General features: G+C 36.4%; 7 protein-coding genes across 7 annotated transcripts; 5 read left to right on the top strand and 2 right to left on the bottom strand.

The window, feature by feature from the left end:
- The first annotated feature begins 849 nt into the window (after positions 1-849).
- On the top strand, positions 850-2210 carry F4807DRAFT_449062 (uncharacterized protein). Its single transcript, XM_047999988.1, has 2 exons — positions 850-1621; positions 1697-2210. Exons 1-2 carry the CDS (start codon positions 1207-1209, stop codon positions 1996-1998), a joined length of 717 nt encoding a protein of 238 aa, XP_047848589.1. The 5' UTR covers positions 850-1206; the 3' UTR covers positions 1999-2210.
- F4807DRAFT_449059 (FAD/NAD(P)-binding domain-containing protein) lies at positions 2211-4441 on the bottom strand. Its single transcript, XM_047999987.1, has 4 exons — positions 3329-4441; positions 3153-3270; positions 2976-3015; positions 2211-2821 (listed from the first exon to the last, which is right to left on the bottom strand). The coding sequence occupies exons 1-4, from the start codon at positions 4166-4168 to the stop codon at positions 2533-2535; spliced, it is 1287 nt and encodes a 428-aa protein (XP_047848588.1). The 5' UTR covers positions 4169-4441; the 3' UTR covers positions 2211-2532.
- Positions 4442-5047: 606 nt separating this feature from the next.
- Positions 5048-5817, bottom strand: F4807DRAFT_449054 (uncharacterized protein). Its single transcript, XM_047999986.1, has 2 exons — positions 5485-5817; positions 5048-5417 (listed from the first exon to the last, which is right to left on the bottom strand). Exons 1-2 carry the CDS (start codon positions 5546-5548, stop codon positions 5284-5286), a joined length of 198 nt encoding a protein of 65 aa, XP_047848587.1. The 5' UTR covers positions 5549-5817; the 3' UTR covers positions 5048-5283.
- Positions 5818-6310: 493 nt separating this feature from the next.
- Positions 6311-7516, top strand: F4807DRAFT_449051 (uncharacterized protein). The gene is made up of 5 exons (XM_047999985.1): positions 6311-6644; positions 6696-6809; positions 6869-6984; positions 7048-7138; positions 7207-7516. Exons 1-5 carry the CDS (start codon positions 6404-6406, stop codon positions 7401-7403), a joined length of 759 nt encoding a protein of 252 aa, XP_047848586.1. The 5' UTR covers positions 6311-6403; the 3' UTR covers positions 7404-7516.
- Positions 7517-8477: 961 nt separating this feature from the next.
- On the top strand, positions 8478-9782 carry F4807DRAFT_449050 (uncharacterized protein). Its single transcript, XM_047999984.1, has 5 exons — positions 8478-8859; positions 8917-9036; positions 9098-9216; positions 9267-9351; positions 9405-9782. Exons 1-5 carry the CDS (start codon positions 8607-8609, stop codon positions 9644-9646), a joined length of 819 nt encoding a protein of 272 aa, XP_047848585.1. The 5' UTR covers positions 8478-8606; the 3' UTR covers positions 9647-9782.
- A 631-nt stretch (positions 9783-10413) lies between these two features.
- F4807DRAFT_449047 (uncharacterized protein) lies at positions 10414-12794 on the top strand. Its single transcript, XM_047999983.1, has 10 exons — positions 10414-10499; positions 10690-10814; positions 10877-11151; positions 11217-11253; positions 11316-11389; positions 11464-11551; positions 11626-11864; positions 11933-12000; positions 12062-12177; positions 12239-12794. The coding sequence occupies exons 3-10, from the start codon at positions 11008-11010 to the stop codon at positions 12535-12537; spliced, it is 1065 nt and encodes a 354-aa protein (XP_047848584.1). The 5' UTR covers positions 10414-10499; positions 10690-10814; positions 10877-11007; the 3' UTR covers positions 12538-12794.
- A 297-nt stretch (positions 12795-13091) lies between these two features.
- F4807DRAFT_472922 (uncharacterized protein) lies at positions 13092-13756 on the top strand (the record flags this gene model as incomplete). Its single annotated transcript, XM_048003054.1, has 3 exons — positions 13092-13359; positions 13411-13565; positions 13628-13756. Exons 1-3 carry the CDS (start codon positions 13137-13139, stop codon positions 13754-13756), a joined length of 507 nt encoding a protein of 168 aa, XP_047848583.1. The 5' UTR covers positions 13092-13136.
- Between the last annotated feature and the right edge of the window lie 3160 nt (positions 13757-16916).

Genomic DNA, 16916 nt, shown 5'->3' with positions numbered 1-16916 from the left:
AATTATTATTATATTAAATTAAAAATTTTATAACTTATAAAATTATAAAAAATTATTATATATTAAATTAATTAAACTTATTAAATTAATTATTCTTTATTTTTATTATAATTAATTTTAATAATAATTTTAATAAATTTTAAATTTAATATAAATTTAATTATTATTTAATTTTAAATTAATTATAATTTAATTAATTAAAAATTAAATTTATATTAATTAATTTTTTAAAATATTAATTTTATTTAATTTAATTATATATTTAATTAATAATTACGTAAAATAATTTATTACGAATTTTTTAAAATTATAATTAATTAAAATATTTATTAATTTATATAATTAAATTTATAAAAATTAATTTATTAAAAAATTTATTTATTTTTATATAATTATTTAAATTATTTTCGTTTCGTATTAACGTTTTAATTAATTATTTTATTAATTATATAAATTTAAATTTTAAATTTTTAAAATAAAAAATTTAATATTATATAAAAATTTTATTTAATTATTTTTAAATTAAAAATTTAATTTAATTTAAAAATTAAAAACTTAATTTAATTTAAAAATTAAAACCGTTATATTATATAATTAATTAATTAAAATTAAAATTAAACCTTTATTTAAATTAATTAATTAATACTTACGTAATCCGCACCCGAATCGGGTGGACCCACTATCTCTTCATTGATTGGTTCACGCCTTGCTGACTTATCACACGTTTCCCTTTTTGACTTGCCTATTACAGGTCCCACTCTTCCTCCGCCCTACCCCTCCACCCCTAGCCACCCCTAGCCACAAACTCAGCCACAAGCCCACCTTTTTTCTTTCCTACCTCAGTAATTCTACTAGTCCCAATCCGGAAAGATCTTTTTTTTTTTTTTTCTCAACCTGTGACAATAACCCTCCTAAAAGTCGGGCATTGTTCGCCTGAGATCCATGTTTCAGGGTCTCCCTCTACAGGTATTTCGAGAAATGACTCTACATTGGTAACTAGATTGAGGAAGGATTGAGTGCACAAGAGTTGTCCTGTCTTTCACACCATTTCTTCCTCCTTACAAGTGATCCTCTTCTTGGCGTTTGGAGTTGCTCAACAAGTTTCCGCCCGTGACTGGCTCGTATAAGGTGGTTTGTGTGACATGGTTTCAGCTGCTTGCTGCGCCCAGCATAGATATTGTAGGTAACTTCGTTGGCCTCAGGAAAATGTCAGTATTTTCCGGATCTGCCAATTACCTACCACAATCTTGTCGTTCTTTTGAATTTGGCAACATGTCCGTCAATCTCTCAGGCTGGGCTATCCGCCGAAACGGATCATGCCTCCTCACGCAGGAAGTCGACTGCGGCATGACGGTAGCGCCCTTCCACGCATGTTGCCCGTCCTCAACTGAATGTCCGACACAATACAGCATCGCGTGTTGCCAATCCGGCAATAACTGTACGGAGGCTATTGTGGAGAGCCCCCGATGCGCGAATTCGTCATGGATCATGTACGATAACGAGGGTTACTTTTGTTGCGACCCGGGTTATGTGGGATACAACCTGAACTTCACCGATGGATGCTCCAGATCTGATACAAGCATACCAGACGACGCTTTGCCGCTTGCCCAAGTCGATCAAGGTACAGTACAAATGGCCTGTTACTAATTCCCCGACGCCGTGTAAGGACAATACTTACTCTATTCTTCTTACTTAGGTAATGCCTCTACAACAACGACTAGCGAATCGACATCAGCACCTGTTATGGTCGTAGACGCTCCTCATGGCATCGAACCCGTTGCCCAAATAGCTGGAGGCGTAGTAGGAGGTGTGGCGCTCATCACAATTATACTAATAGGCATCTTCCTCTGGCGCCGGAAACGAAGTCGGTCTAGCAAAGACAACGCTGTTCAACTTGAAGAATTGAGCGATAAAGATGCGATGATCCGCACGCCAGCTCAGCTAGGAACCGATCCCTGTGCTGAATTGTCTGGTAAAGGTTTACACGAGCTATCTTGAAGACCGGATGATTCAAAGGACAGAACGGTGAACATCTCAAGCTAAGATCGTGGGAGGAGGGGGTGGCGTTGATTGGATTGCATTAATAGCGGAGAGATAACCTGTAGGAGACGAAACCTCACAAATCTTTGATTTAGACGAATTGTTTTCTTTGGCCTGTACGGCGTTATTCAGAGCGTGGGTATAATTAACACATGAATATAGAATCTTAGGTCATTATTTCTAGACTTCCATCTCATCAACAGATTCTGACCCACCTGATATTTAGCATTTGGTAATAGGGGGCGGGGCACAGGAGAGCCTCCGCCCCTCACCTAACTCCAGCAAGCAGAACGAACGTTAAACCCCACTAAGATACGGAGTTAAATGACAATTTCTCTATCAGGAAAGGTTTCTAGTCGCGAGAAAGCTATCATTAAGGGAAAATCGAGGGGGTAGGCTGGGTTAAATGATTTCCATGTAACGTACCTACCTAGGCGTCTACATAGGCCTTCCAAGGTCAAGAACACTACTATTTGAACGAGCTCATTGCATTCAGGTCATTTCCTCACCCTTCAACTCTACCTTCAGAATTTCAATTGCTTCGTTGAGGTGCTTCTCATTGTCGAAATCAATGATGAAGTCCCATCTAGGCAATAGTTTTTCTCGAAGTTTCCCTATATCCAGGCCTGTCTCCTCACCCCTGCCCCTCATAATGACACCGGTCCCACGGCTAGAAACTACGATTCGTTGTGTGCGTGGACGTCGGACTTGGTCGTATACCTTCAAAGCTTTCTGCGCCTCGGTAGATGTTTTAACACGACCGAGTAAGCTAGAAAGGATACTATAATGCGCCAGGTCAGCATTCATCTCTCATTTAGCTTGACAATTAGTTAAGAGATTAGATGAATATCGATAAGCTTTGAATTTGGTGAACGTTGCAGGAATTTATAAAAGAAAGAGGAGTGGATGCTCAATAAATTTCGATTGGTACTCACAGGCTGTCTTCAATGGACATGCCGCCGCCTGATCCTTGCCCTGTAGCGCCTCAAGTCAGCGATCATTACATAATAGAACTCGGTGATGAAGTGGAAATAAGGTTAGTCTTAAAATTTGGTCTTCAATCCTTGGATAAATAAGAAAACGCGATAACAAGACTAATAACTTTCACATACAAGGCGTTGTAGCATGGGCAGCGTCGCCAATGACACAGATGGGACCAGATACGTAGGTCGAAGCTGGTGGGTGTTCCCATAGATATATGCCATGCTGTTCAGGTTGGTCGCAAAGCAACTATACATTCTTGTTAGTCTCGAATCCTGGGACGTTAAACTCAAATAAGCCATCATACCTCATTTACGGCTTTGTTTAGGTGCGGTGGCCAGTCCTTGTAGAGTTTCTTGATCTCCTCGACCTTTACGACTCGGTTCCATTTATCTGATGACTCCGCTTCCTTGTCGTGTGATGCAATGACAAACTGCACTAACTGACCGTCGCTCAGCAGATTGTGCAGTATGAAGGAGCCGTCCCCTATCCACGAATATTCGCGAGCGTCTGCGAGGTCTACACTTCCTTCGCCAAGACTAGTTAGTGCCCTGGCATATGGTTGAAGCGTCATAACGATCCAGGTGCCAGTATTTCTTGGTGAAGCAGCCGGGTCATTTTTGCCAAGGATGAGTTTGCGGACAGTACTGTGAATGCCGTCGGCGCCGACAAGAATATCGCACTCGTGAGTTGACCCATCAGTGAAATGGATTATAATAGAGCCGTCTTTGGTTCGCTCTGTCTTGTCAAGCTTCTTAGAGGCATGCATCCGTTCTTCAGGCACATCGGCCAACAGCTCCTGTAAGAAGTTGGCGCGATGAACAATGCTGGTGATGCGTTTTCCCTGGGCTTTATCATCTGCCTCATCAATCAAGTTGCCTCGACCTTCACCCTGAGCTAGCATGAAACGGACTCCTCGCATAGGTACCGCACCAGCACGTTCAAGGCACTGAGTTGCCGAGGGGCCGATTAAATCAAGCGCAGCAAGGGCATTGCGAGCTATCCCAATTGCCATTCCAGATTCTTTGAATGCTGTGGCTGATTCAAAGATGTGGACGTCTAGATGAGGAAATTTGAGGAGGGCTTGTATCAAGGATGCACCTGCCAGTCCGCCACCTGATATGGCGATTCGAATAGGCTGAGACATGATGTTGAAGTTGAAATGGAGTTTTTGAATTGAACCAGAGAAGGCCAAGTGTCTTCTTTTCCGAGTATTGGATGAGCACTGTATTTGCCTTCACTCCTGGACGACGATGTGATTGATAAAGACGAAGAGTTCACGAATATTTAAGGCTAGGGGAAGAATATGTTTGTCCCTCCCCCATTAATGACAACTGTCTGGGTATCTGCCTAAAATGGTAGGTACATATGTACCAAGCTATAGAAATGATAGATCGTTCTTGTTTGGGTTACATGTTATGAATATTGAAAGCGCCTACAATCGGCAGGCTCGGGGTCCATGTTAGGCGTATATTTGTGGAGCGGTCAGCGGGTTTGGCCTTGTGTTACAACTCATGTGTGATCTTATGCATATATTAAAGATGCCTGCAGATCTCTTTCGCGCCGTGTAACAACTATCATTGTTGGTGGGCCTATTGGGGTAGCTGGGTATTAAGCAGGCTGAGCAACGATAGAGCGCGATAAAGGGTCGAATTGAGGGTGGTAGGTGGGTTAACGCCCGCCTTTTCATTTACCTACCCCTATTACAAATGCATTCATGGATACCTCTTGGTACGTTACCTACCTACTACTAAACAGTACCAAGTCAGGGCAGGTGGGTAGGCATCCAATAGAAAATGCCTCGCGTAAACGCGCAAAAGTTGGTAATGAATATGAACGTTGAAAGGGGGACACTTTGCGGGGTTGCTAGGTACCTAGGTAGGTAGGTAGCTACTTAGTTGCGAATCACATTATCACATGATGTTACCTTATTCTCTTATACACCAGCCATGCTCACAAAGAGCACTACGCAATGTTCGTAGAAAATATTGCTCGTAAAACCGTACCTAGGTCTTTGACGAAATTATTCCATATAAGAACCTCTAGTTACAGGTACGACATGCATGAAACCTAGGTAGCGAACCTATGATAGAATAGAGAGGTGTTGATTGTTGCCTAGTACTTTGCTCGTACGGAGCACCTATCTAGTATATCTGACCTATCACCCTTGATAAAACACTCCCCCTTTCTCTAGAAAAAGAGTCCATTTTGAACAGGCTAATCCTTATGCTCAACATAATGTCTAGCATGGCCCCTTGACACTCAAGCTTTCAAGCCAAAATCTGGGTCGAATTGAGTCGTGCCATCACGTTGAGCTTTGGCTTTCAAGCCAAAATCTGGGTCGAACTGGGTTGTTCCATCTCGGTTCTCAATTGTGCTTAGAGACCTCGGTTGAGCTATACGCAGTTGAGGGAATATGTAAGTACTTGCAAATGAAGTGAGTTATTAATAAAGGTGTCCTACGCGAAGATATTGGCGTTCCCACAGCAATAGCTGCAAACAAGATGGCGAGGGTGACGTGTTTCATTTTGAACTAGAGTTTATATCTTGGAAATATCTTGGGAATGGATGGTTATGTTGCTCTAGCGATTGTTTATGGAGAGAGAATAGAGATCCCTTTTCCACGCATAAGAAAATTCCAGGAAATGGATAGGTATTTATATAGCCCGCACTACCAATCTATAAGGTGGCTGGAATTTCGTCTTAGCTATTGACACTGGTGGTCTTCAAGAAAGTCAATACGTCTAATACAAGTGCGCTTTTAGACTCGGAGGCTAGGCAAGGGGTTGGTTTACCATGCATTAGGATATGTGTGTAAGCATATGCTTGAGTGTGGGTTCGATTACCTGGCTCGCCGGAAGCTGTTACCAATAAGGTCGTTTTCCGAATATTTCTCGATTGTTAGAGCCTACAAAGTTTGAAAAGACTAGGATAACTGGCGGATAACACCTTGGTTGGTTCACTTACAGATAACTCTTCAACATTGACTTTTCCATCCGGTTTAAGCCCCTTGTTACATGCAGCTCCATGCTTGCAGATCAAGATGCATGTAATATTATTCGCCATGCCGTACCTAGATAATTAGGTTGTGAGCCTTCCGCATAACTTTAAGTATGTCTTCCTGCATAGTCATGCCGCAGGATTCACGAGCCGCGCCTCTTACACCATATATTAATACCCTATCCTTTGTTACGGTGTACAAAACACGGTAGTTATAGTCGTATTTTTAAAATTTATATCGTTACCCCTTGGTGTCATCTTAACTTCTCACCCTCTTTGGGATGTTTGCTCACTTGATACTCTGCAAGCCTAATCTTTTGGTATTTTCTCCTTTTCCATCATCGGTTCTACATGTTAAGCCCCAGCTTTGAGAAATTTAGTCATGTTTAACGAAGAGTTGAAGCCATTCTTGAATGGCCAAGACGACAATGAACTCACCAGAGACACCCTTCCTGCAAGTCCCCGTCAAAAGAATCGATTTATGTTGATATCCCTAGCGGTTAATGTTATGTTGTTCTTTGTTTGCACAACATTGAGTGTGGCAACATTTCTTCTCTCAAACTCGAACACAGCTTCAACTACCACACAGGAGCTCAACAAGGACTGGCACACAGAGCCGTACTGTATGATAATCGTAGCATCTGTGTTGAAGGTACATTGCTGATGCCCATTAGCACCAGCCAACTCCGCCATTGAATACGAATACCGATATATGATAAACAACGACACTCGATTTACGGGCTATCCGAGACTTGAATGGGAGCATTCAATGAATGAACTAATGGAAGGCAAGTTGCTCTGTTTTATTATGCTTAACCTCAGCTGTATTCTTATCAAGTTGACTTAGGGACCCTTATACGAATATCGAATGAAGAATTGAGCTTGTATGGCAATGACTCGATACCATTGAAGGACGGCGGGTACGCAGCAGGCCTTGCGGTCGGGCATAATCTTCACTGTGTGGTATGTATACCATTGCTCCTCATTCAACTATCATAGCATAGAGCTTATTCATAAACTAAACAGAAAAAGCTTAAGAAATTCTTATACCGAGAACACTTCTACCCAAATTTAGATTCTAATGAGGTTGATTTCAGCTACATTCAGTCCCATGCAGGTAAGTTCCTGATCTAGATAGGGGAATATACCTGTTTTGGTCTATTGTAGGGACTTATGCGTTTTCAGATCACTGTCTCGATTTCTTAAGGCAGAGTATTCTTTGTCACTTGGATTACTCCTTATATACATTATACTGGGGGGAACGACAACAAGATATACCAACTCATCATGACCCGGGCATACAGAAATGCGTTAATTGGGACAAGTTACATGGGTGGATGATTGAAAGATCAGTTAGTACTGATATGTTAGTTAGACCATGAACCCGATCCCAAGTCTAGGTAGAAAGGCCAAAGCATGCTTAGGGCATTTCTAGGTAGTCAAGGCGCCTAGTAGTAGCGGTATTCCCGATAGGAAAGCATCATTTTATTCTACAGCCATTGACAAATCTATGATTTTACGAAACGCTGAAGTCGGTTCAACAGATCCACATCTATGCATTCTACCAGATTATAAAGGTTGGTGACATGTTAGTTGATGTGATGAGCCAAAAACCAAGAAGGAATATTGACTGATCGTGACGATCTAAGAAGCTAAGAAGCCCCTAATAGGCCGCGTGCTTACAGGTGCAAGAGCAAGGCTTATCTAAACTTACAGATCCATAATTCACTTTGTCGTGGTATGTTTAAGAACATTATAAATTTAAATGTGTGGATTATCGCTTCTCTATTCAACGAGCACCTACTTAAGTAATGTACGTAGGTAAAATACAAGGTATAACTTCTTAGAATCTGTGAGCTAATGGATGAGACGTCAAAGAATAGGTGGGCCCTGCCCACCATAGGTAAACTTAGCAGCGTGCGCGTACTCTGGGTGCGACACTTAGTAAATACAACCACCTTTGAGGCCCGAATGTTTACGCAATAATCTAAAAGGCTTGGGTGATGCAGGCATTCCTTTTTCTACAACTCCCTAGTGTGTACTTAGAAGAATCCCAAACCTATCTAGATAGGTACCCGTTACCTGTTAGATAAGCTCGCTGTTCTATGGATCCTTGTTGGTGATTATCATGGAGCCTTGTGTTCGGTCGTTCGGTGTGTGACCCACTAGTAAGCATTTAATATAGACTGCGGCTCAGCACCTGGAATAAGGGTGGTGGTGTCGTTAATATACCAACCACCAATCACATGCCCATTATGAATGCATGCATTACGTTCCCGACATTCTGACTGATGTGCAAGTCAGTGGCCTACCAGTTCAAGGTGGTAAATACCATTAGGTTACAGTCTCAGGTTGAGTTAGCCATTCAGGTCCTACGCCAATCTTGTCCTTAGAAGGGAAGACTTGAGACCACTACATATATAGTTGCATATGTTGTTGGTGGTGGTCCCACATCGTAATTCGAGTGCCATCACATCCAATGCCTACGAAATATTAGATATTGTTTTCTCGGGTTTTCTAGCACCACCGTCCATACCACCTCTCCAAGGCGCTCATCAACAACTAAACTTGATCACATCGTAAAAATGCCTTTGGTTAATCAAGAAGAGGAAAAGCCATTCCTGTCTGTTTATGACGGAGATGGGACTGAGAGTCTTAACACTCCTAAGGATGGTAACCGAATCTCACAGAATCTATCTTTCAAGATCCATAGCATACTCTTCGCCTTCCAAATTGCTTTCCTAATCACGAATATCTCCTTGCTCATTCAAAACATCACGCCCCGCCTCTGTCGAGTTGGCCAAGGATTAGACAATGCTATACTCGAGAAGACATTCAGTGAGTGTAGAAGAGCACCCTAAAATATCTTTCACTTGCTTACAATATGCCTTTTAGCACCTGCTGAAGTAGCTGTCGAGTACAATGTCCAGGAGATCAATTATGAACAAGATTTTGACCTATTTGCTGGTAAACCAAGGCCCGAGCTTGACCTAGCATGGTCGCAATTATTGAAATGTAAGCATCTTGCGTAAAAGTTAGTGAGGGAGACGAAGGTTAACTATGAAGTGCCTTACAGCATCGATGCTCAAGATTTCCGAGGACGAGATGAGACAAATGAACAAGACATCTATCTCGCTACGAGATGGTAGCGGTTATATTGGTTACCTCGAATCTCTTCATATGTTACATTGTGTTGTACGTTCGTTTGATGTGATTACCGGATAACTCTTACTAACAACCGGCAGAAAAGAATATACCAATTCCAATATCCGGATTATTATCCCGACATCCAGGACGAAAATGAATACGCATTTTCCAATGCTCATATGGGTAAGAGTTGTTGAATAATAGGTTACTATCTCATCATATTAATCAAGTAATAGATCATTGCCTTGCAGTCCTCCGTCAAGGAATCATGTGCAATGCCGACCTAACAGTCAACACGTACTTTTGGGAAAGTTCTAAACGAATAAGAGGTGACAGGTCAGGCCACCGCAAATGTATGAACTGGGAACGCATACAGGCATGGGCTGAAGAAAGATCACTCGCCGCTAGAGACAGAGACAGTTTCATTGCTACTCTGGTACCAAGTGATGAAGCTGGGACTCTTGGCCCTGTGTACTGAGCAAATAGGCTGCTAGTGTAACGAACTCGACACCGAGGAGGTATTCCATCTCATATAATACAACTTAGGTAGCTCATCAGTAATCAAGCACTATGCTAAACTCAGGGCGTATCCCATTGGTTTGCACAAGACTAGGTACACTTCCACCATATATTGCAATTGTACTGCGAATGGTCCCTGGGGTCTACCAGCACTTTTTAATCCTTAATTCTGGTTGGCTAGATTCCCTGTACAATCGCCTTAAGAGCCTCGGCGTTTACGGGGCTGTTCCAGGAAGCGACTATCACCGTGTATACTACTCGTTTTGTGAATGTATTGTTGCGCAGAATAAGGAGATACGGTATTGCTGAAAATATATGCGTATGAAAGATAGTGATTTCTATGAAATTCTATTAGCTAGCGCAATTACTTTTACTGGATGTCGGTAAGAAAATCTATAGTTAAGGACCTGGAGATGTTATCTGACAATTTGCTTACTTTCTGTAACGTTGTGTCACATTGACCTTGTGGGGTAGTTTTAGATGTTCATGAAGATTGTCGCACGGCGGCTATGACCTTGCATATCGGCATATACCTCTACATGTGGAGTCTATTCCCAGATATCTCAGAAAGTAGCAGGCCTGGCTCAAGCCTCGCCCCTATCCAACTACATAGTAGATGCACTATCCGATGATCCATGTACATCCATAGGTGCATCATCCGTTGGTGCTGACGGTCCCAACGACTCCAACTGTCTCATCGCTTCTACAAAAAAGCATCACCAACCACATAAAGAATACCTAGTGCATTACCAACATCAATGCTATCGAGTCACCCGACCATCAATGGGTAGTACTCCGTTCATTATGTGCATGTAAGCATTTCTAATTCCATAACCTGTCGACAATTGGTTCTACAATATGGTTCGGCCCTTTCATCCTTTATGCAAGTTTATCAAATGCATTATTCTACCAACATATTATGTTTTCCAACAAGAGGACACACCTTTGGCTCAGCCTTGTTTCATTCCTACCGTGAATCCAACTAATTTTGTGGCGTGGAAGTGTAACATCAGTCATAAAATGGATACTACGGTCCACGCTGCAATCTGCAGGTTGCCGCCTTACGTCTCATTTGTCTTCCATCATATTTCAACCAACTTTGCTGATGGGTGCTTGGAGAGGATCTCGTAAGTATCTATGTATGTGTCCATAATAATCAGGACGCGAGGCTAATCGCTTTCTCCCCCAGCAAGCACTATCCCATGTTTCTTCATTACCTACCTACTAATACCTATGCATCTACTTTTTTCAATACAACAAAGCATAAATTCTAAAAAACATTTTCGTCGTTAAATATCCTCAGCAAGAGTCATAACTACGATGTATGTTAATAGGGGCAGCATAACTGCAATTGGAATAATCTTTCCTATTCTTGCTGTCCTTGCTATGATCATGCGAGTTTATGGATTACGGTATTACTCTCGGAAGTTTGAACTTGACGACATTCTTGTCATTCCAGCCGTTGTAAGTGTCGGTAAAGGCCTATTTATAGGCCTCGGTTTTCACAAATACTTACATTACATGAGTAGATGCTCAATATAGCCGCCGGTGCTGCATTGGTAATAGGTAGGTAGATACCTACTTGTCTTCGCAGTTATGTTCTTGGACGTTCCTAAATAGTTTTATAGGAGCTCAGATGGAAATAATTGGAGGGCATTCTTATCCAGTAATCAGCGAGACTGAACAGGAACGACTCGGAAAGGTCTGTCTTATCTTACCCTCATGATTCATATACCTACCTAGGTACTCATACTGACTATTGGGTTGATTTGGTAGTTCGAATATGCCTTTTGGATAGGACATATACTAGCTATCGGATTCATCAAATTGACGATTTTGTTTTTGTTTCGCCGAATATTTCGAGGTATGTAGATGTTCCTCAAAATCCTTGATGAAACCTCAATATAGAACTTACTCATGAGTCTCCTTATTCTATAGGCCAAACATACAGGACAGCCTTCGATTATGCTAACTGGACTATTATATTTTTTGTTACTCTTTGGACCCTTGTTTTCTTGTTCTTTGAGATATTTGCATGCGGCGCTACCCCAGCTGCAAGCTGGCTAAGTCTACAATCTTTGCGCCATGCCTGCGTGGATACTTTTGGTATGCAAACTGGCGGTGCCGTCTTCAGTTGGATTCTTGACCTCACAATCCTAATCGAGCCCCTTCTTATGGTATGTTGCTCAGGCTTACTTAATGGATAGTAAATAGCTATATAGGAAATCTCGCTGATATTGTGCAGATTCGGACTCTTAACATGAGCACCAAGAGGAAGATTCAAACATCCCTTGTCTTTCTCTGCAGTATCTTGTAAGTCTATAGTTATACAGTACCAGCATGTATTGATTAATAAACTGATATCCCTTGATAGTGCCGTCACTGCGGGGCTTCTAAGAATGATTCCTTGGATCCAAATACATATTCAAGACATTTCTCATGTAAATATTAGGGTCCTGGGTACTACCCTACCAACAGCTGACCAAGAAGGTACGTGGAACAGCAATATGGATATATCCCCCTTCGAAACTGACAGACTTGTACTTGGCAGGCATTGTCTCTATCATACTCTTTTGGACCTATGTTGAGATCGGCATAGGATTCTTAGTTGCATGTCTTCCTCGAAGTGCTTGGATATTTGATAAAATATCCCTCACGCCTATCATTTATAAACTTCGTTCACTTGCATCTACTACATCTATATCACAATGGGAGCGTGGCCCAGATCCGAAAAGGGGGAAGGAAAGAAACTATTCACAAGCGTCGTGGATATCAACACGTCAACCTAAAGAATCGCCGAGTCGACATACTGATGACGAAATTGAATTGGTTGCGGCCAGAAGTACTTGAATGCGCCTATGTCACTTCTCTTTCGTATACCTGCTCTTTTCTCTCCTCATCTCAGGACTTTAGGTTTTCTTTGTTTGCGGAGTGAGAGTTGTCTTACACTGCTAGGTACCAGTTAGGTCCCTCCCTAGGTACCTACTACCTTAGATAGGCAGATACTTCTAGCTTTTTGGGTCTTTTCAAACAGCAAAAGCAAGCGCATGGGCTATGTATCCACTTGAGTTATTGATCACTTGAATTACAAAGTTTTTACATTGTCACTCTCTCCAAATGTGTCTTAAGCTATCCTATCATGAGTCCTCCAGATCATTTAGAACCGCAACTGGGCTGAGATTCCTCAAGTGCTCCGGAAGATACCTTTATTTTAAAGGGAGTGGAGTGACGTACTTATTTTCAAATTTCCATCCAAGGACCCAGGTACCAACTTCCTGGTATCACTCGAAACTATGGTGGTCAAAACCAATCCTCAATATTTTGAAGCTCGTGATTGTTCCCCTTCTTTCCTCAGCCGCCCAGTTGAGGGTGTGATCGACCATCGATACCTCATAAAGATCAGTGCCAATGCATGTACATAAAAGAAGCATTGACGTCTTCTCGGGGAGATGATCGAAGCCAACACTATCATTCATCCCCGAATCATGGCCAAAGACTACGAGGTACATAAGTTCGTTGTCACATTTTACCCGGACAGTCCAGATGACATGCCTCGCCCCCTGAAGGACTTCAAGGTTGGAAATACCATCGCTATCTTCTACACACTAGTTCATAGCTTTCGAGATAGGACTATTGGCTACCGGATTGAGCATTCGGATGAAGTCACAGTTGGTAACCCTTTTGTTGACTAATATCAATTGAATCACGGACTTACATGTATAGATCATACCCCTCAAGCTGTCCGAGGTTTTCGAAATGAACAAGTTATCAAGTACACCCCGGCCATTGACACTCCACGGAAGTGCCACAATTATGATGAGGCGAAAGACAAGCCCCTTAAGTGCGGAAGGTGTGAATCAGCCTATTATTATAGCAAGGTATGTATGGGGTATTGTGCTTCGCTACAACCATTCAGGCGAGATACCGACCAGACAACTAGGAATGCCAGGTTACAGGATGGAACGATAAGAACCATAAGGGATTCTGCAAAGCATTGAAGGACAAGAGCGTCAAACGGATGCATTTCCTCAAATACGAAGATTACGATGGTCGCATTAGCTTCTCATAAAGCGGATTGATGTCAAAAATATACCTACAGTAATATTGCAAAAAAATAATATTCAGCCCTAATGGATCTTAAAAGGTGGGACTCCGTGCACGTTGCTAAAAATAAAAATCTTTACTTTTATTACATAACGTCGTATATTAATATATATATTTTAATATATTATTAACATTAAATAACGTTTTATTAAATTTTAAGTAATTTTAAAACTTAGAAAAAATATTATTAATTTATATATATTATATTATATAATAATAATAATATTTTTTCGTTAATAAAAGATTTTTTTTTTTTTTATTTTATTAAATTATTTTTATTTATAAAATCCCGATTTAAAAATTATTTATATTTTTATTAAACTTTCGGATTATTTTTATTTAAGTTTTTTTTTAAATAATTTTTTAATTAATTATTATAAGTTTTATTATATTTATTTTAAGTTTTATTAATTTATATAACGTTATATTTTTTATGTTATTTTTTTTTTATTAATTATATATTTTTTCGTTTTATATTTTTATAATTTTTTTTATTTATATTTACGAATTTTATTAAATAAATAATTTAATTTTTATAATTTAATTATTAAAATTATTTAAATATTTAATTTATATAATAATAAAATTTCGAAATAATAAAATTTTTATTATTTTTTAATTATTCCGAATTAAAATAAACCGACGTTAATAATTTAATTAAATATTTATTAAATTAAATAAAGGAAAAATTTTTTATTAAATTTTTAATTAATTAAAAAAAAATTATTAAAAAATATAAATATTTACCGGATAAATTATAAATTTAAGTTTATAAATTAACGACTTTTTTATTATTTTAATATTTAAATTATTTATTTTTATAATAAATATATTACGTATTAATTAATTAAAATAATATATTAATACACGTAATTTATAAACGTTTTTATTATTTTTTACGTAATTATTTACTTTAATTAAATTATTAAAAAAAACATTTTTTTTACCGTTAAATTTTAAATTATTTTTAATAACGAATTTAAAAATTTTATTATAATTTATTAACCGTATAAAACTTAATTATTTATTATTTATCGGAAAAATTTTAACTTTATTTTTAATAAAGTTTATTAATAATTTATTATATAACCCCGTATAAAACTTATACCTTAATTTATTCTTATAAAAAAACATTAAAAATTTTTTTTTTTTTCGAATTAAATAATTTAATTATTAACGATTTATTTTAACGTATATTTAATTATAAAATTATTTTACGTAAAAAAAATATTAATTATTTTATTAAAAATAATAATAAAAATTTTTTATTTACGTATAATAATTAAAAATTAAAGCTTTTAAATAAAAAATTAAATAAATTATTTTAAAAATTATTAAATTAAATAAATAATAAAAAATAAATTTTTAAAAAATTTATTAAAATTAATTATATTTAAATTAAAAATATATTAACATTAATATTTAATTTAAATAATAATATAATAATATAATTATAAATATAATTATAAATATAATTATAATTATAATTATAATTATAATTATAAGTTTAATTTTAAATTTAACTTTAAAATTAACTTTAAAATTAATTTTAAACTTAATTTTAAAATTAAAATTAATTATAAATTATTATTACATTTATAATATAAATTATAATTAAAATATTTTAATTAATTAATAATAAACTTAATGGAATATTAAATAATATAATTATAATAAATAATTATAATAATTGTCACAACAGGAACAAAGCTTGCGGGTGGAAGCTGTCACCTGCCAATTAAGCCAAACAACCATCAAAAGACGAGGATTGCAAGTCGAACAGCCTTGCGATATTACAAGTAATAAGGCTAATCCGTCACACTACCCCTCCCTTCCAAAAGGCTCTTATCCCGAGAGCCTCTCAATCCACCATAGCAGGCCCAACTATGGGACAGTATCAACCTATTTCTCTGGGACAGCATCCACCCGTTTCCCCTGCTACAGCTTCGTGGATATTATAAATACTAGAAGGTATGGAGTTCTAAGATCACGTCGCCTTAAACCAAAGTGGTATTGCCACCTTAGTTCGAACTTAATACCTTAGGTCCTTTGACTTGCGATTATATCACAACAGGAACAAAGCCTGCGGATGGAAGCTATCACCTGCCAATTAAGCCAAACAACCACTAAAAAACAAGGATCGCAAGTCGAACAGCCTTGTAATATTACAGGTAATAAAGTTGATCCGTCACAATAATATATTTTTATTTTTTAATATTAAATATTTTAATTTAAATTTAATATAAAAAAATCATTTAAATTATAATGTAATTTTTTTAAATAAATATATAATATATATTAATGTTTATATTTTTATAAATAAATTAATAAAAATTATTATAATATAAAACGAAAAAAAATAAAAATTATTTAATTATAATATTTATAAAGTAAAATATATTTTTAATTTTATATAAAAAATTTAAAAAATAAAATAAACGTGTTTAATTTTAAAATGGTAAAATATATATGCGAATAATTTATTAATAGATTTTAAAAGGAATAAAATTTAATATTTAATAATTTAAAAAAAAGATTTTTTATAATATAAAATATAAAAATAAATAAAAAAATATGTTTATTTATATAATTAATTATATACGATATTAAATTATATAATTTATTATTAAAAAATTAATTATTTTATATTTTTAAAACATTTAATTATATTATTTAATTATAATTTAATAAATTAATAAATAAAATAATATTAAATAAATTTATAAATTATATTAATTAAAAAAAAATATATTAAAAAATATAATAAAATTATTATTAATAAATAAATTATTATAATATAATAAGTAAGTTAATTATTAATAAATTTAATAATTATTTTATATTAATTAATTTATAAAATAATAAAATAATTATAATAAATATAATAATTATTTACGATAATTTTAATAATAAAATTAATTATTAAATATTTAAATATTATAAGTTTAATTATTTTAAATATAATTATTATATTTTTAACATTAATAATAATTATAATATTTATATTATTAATTATATTAAATATTTTATTAATAAAATTAAAAATTATAATAATTTTTTTAAAATTAATAATAATTATATTAATAATTATATAATTTATTTTTTTAATAAAAATATATTTTAAC

Source organism: Annulohypoxylon truncatum, assembly GCF_022578515.1.
Source record: "Annulohypoxylon truncatum strain CBS 140777 unplaced genomic scaffold F4807scaffold_83, whole genome shotgun sequence".
In the NCBI taxonomy this organism is placed as follows: domain Eukaryota; kingdom Fungi; phylum Ascomycota; class Sordariomycetes; order Xylariales; family Hypoxylaceae; genus Annulohypoxylon; species Annulohypoxylon truncatum.
The sequence above is the reverse complement of the archived record's forward strand: the minus strand, read 5'-3'. Positions and strand labels throughout refer to the sequence as shown.

What these genes read in the sequence shown, in the direction of transcription:
- F4807DRAFT_449047 (XM_047999983.1), top strand. Translation starts at nt 11,008, where the DNA reads ATGTATGTTAATAGGGGCAGCATAACTGCAATTGGAATAATCTTTCCT. An exon ending in TTCTTGTCATTCCAGCCGTT is followed by an intron (nt 11,152 to 11,216) that starts GTAAGTGTCGGT and finishes TTACATGAGTAG; the next exon opens with ATGCTCAATATAGCCGCCGG. An exon ending in GTCTTTCTCTGCAGTATCTT is followed by an intron (nt 12,001 to 12,061) that starts GTAAGTCTATAG and finishes ATCCCTTGATAG; the next exon opens with TGCCGTCACTGCGGGGCTTC.
- F4807DRAFT_449051 (XM_047999985.1), top strand. Translation starts at nt 6,404, where the DNA reads ATGTTTAACGAAGAGTTGAAGCCATTCTTGAATGGCCAAGACGACAAT. An exon ending in CTGGCACACAGAGCCGTACT is followed by an intron (nt 6,645 to 6,695) that starts GTATGATAATCG and finishes GATGCCCATTAG; the next exon opens with CACCAGCCAACTCCGCCATT. An exon ending in GGCATAATCTTCACTGTGTG is followed by an intron (nt 6,985 to 7,047) that starts GTATGTATACCA and finishes TAAACTAAACAG; the next exon opens with AAAAAGCTTAAGAAATTCTT.
- F4807DRAFT_449050 (XM_047999984.1), top strand. Translation starts at nt 8,607, where the DNA reads ATGCCTTTGGTTAATCAAGAAGAGGAAAAGCCATTCCTGTCTGTTTAT. An exon ending in TATACTCGAGAAGACATTCA is followed by an intron (nt 8,860 to 8,916) that starts GTGAGTGTAGAA and finishes TATGCCTTTTAG; the next exon opens with CACCTGCTGAAGTAGCTGTC. An exon ending in ATGGTCGCAATTATTGAAAT is followed by an intron (nt 9,037 to 9,097) that starts GTAAGCATCTTG and finishes AGTGCCTTACAG; the next exon opens with CATCGATGCTCAAGATTTCC.
- F4807DRAFT_449054 (XM_047999986.1), bottom strand. Translation starts at nt 5,548, where the DNA reads ATGAAACACGTCACCCTCGCCATCTTGTTTGCAGCTATTGCTGTGGGA. An exon ending in GGGAACGCCAATATCTTCGC is followed by an intron (nt 5,418 to 5,484) that starts GTAGGACACCTT and finishes AACTGCGTATAG; the next exon opens with CTCAACCGAGGTCTCTAAGC.
- F4807DRAFT_449062 (XM_047999988.1), top strand. Translation starts at nt 1,207, where the DNA reads ATGTCAGTATTTTCCGGATCTGCCAATTACCTACCACAATCTTGTCGT. An exon ending in GCTTGCCCAAGTCGATCAAG is followed by an intron (nt 1,622 to 1,696) that starts GTACAGTACAAA and finishes CTTCTTACTTAG; the next exon opens with GTAATGCCTCTACAACAACG.
- F4807DRAFT_449059 (XM_047999987.1), bottom strand. Translation starts at nt 4,168, where the DNA reads ATGTCTCAGCCTATTCGAATCGCCATATCAGGTGGCGGACTGGCAGGT. An exon ending in TAAACAAAGCCGTAAATGAG is followed by an intron (nt 3,271 to 3,328) that starts GTATGATGGCTT and finishes AAGAATGTATAG; the next exon opens with TTGCTTTGCGACCAACCTGA. An exon ending in ATGTCCATTGAAGACAGCCT is followed by an intron (nt 2,822 to 2,975) that starts GTGAGTACCAAT and finishes GGCGCATTATAG; the next exon opens with TATCCTTTCTAGCTTACTCG.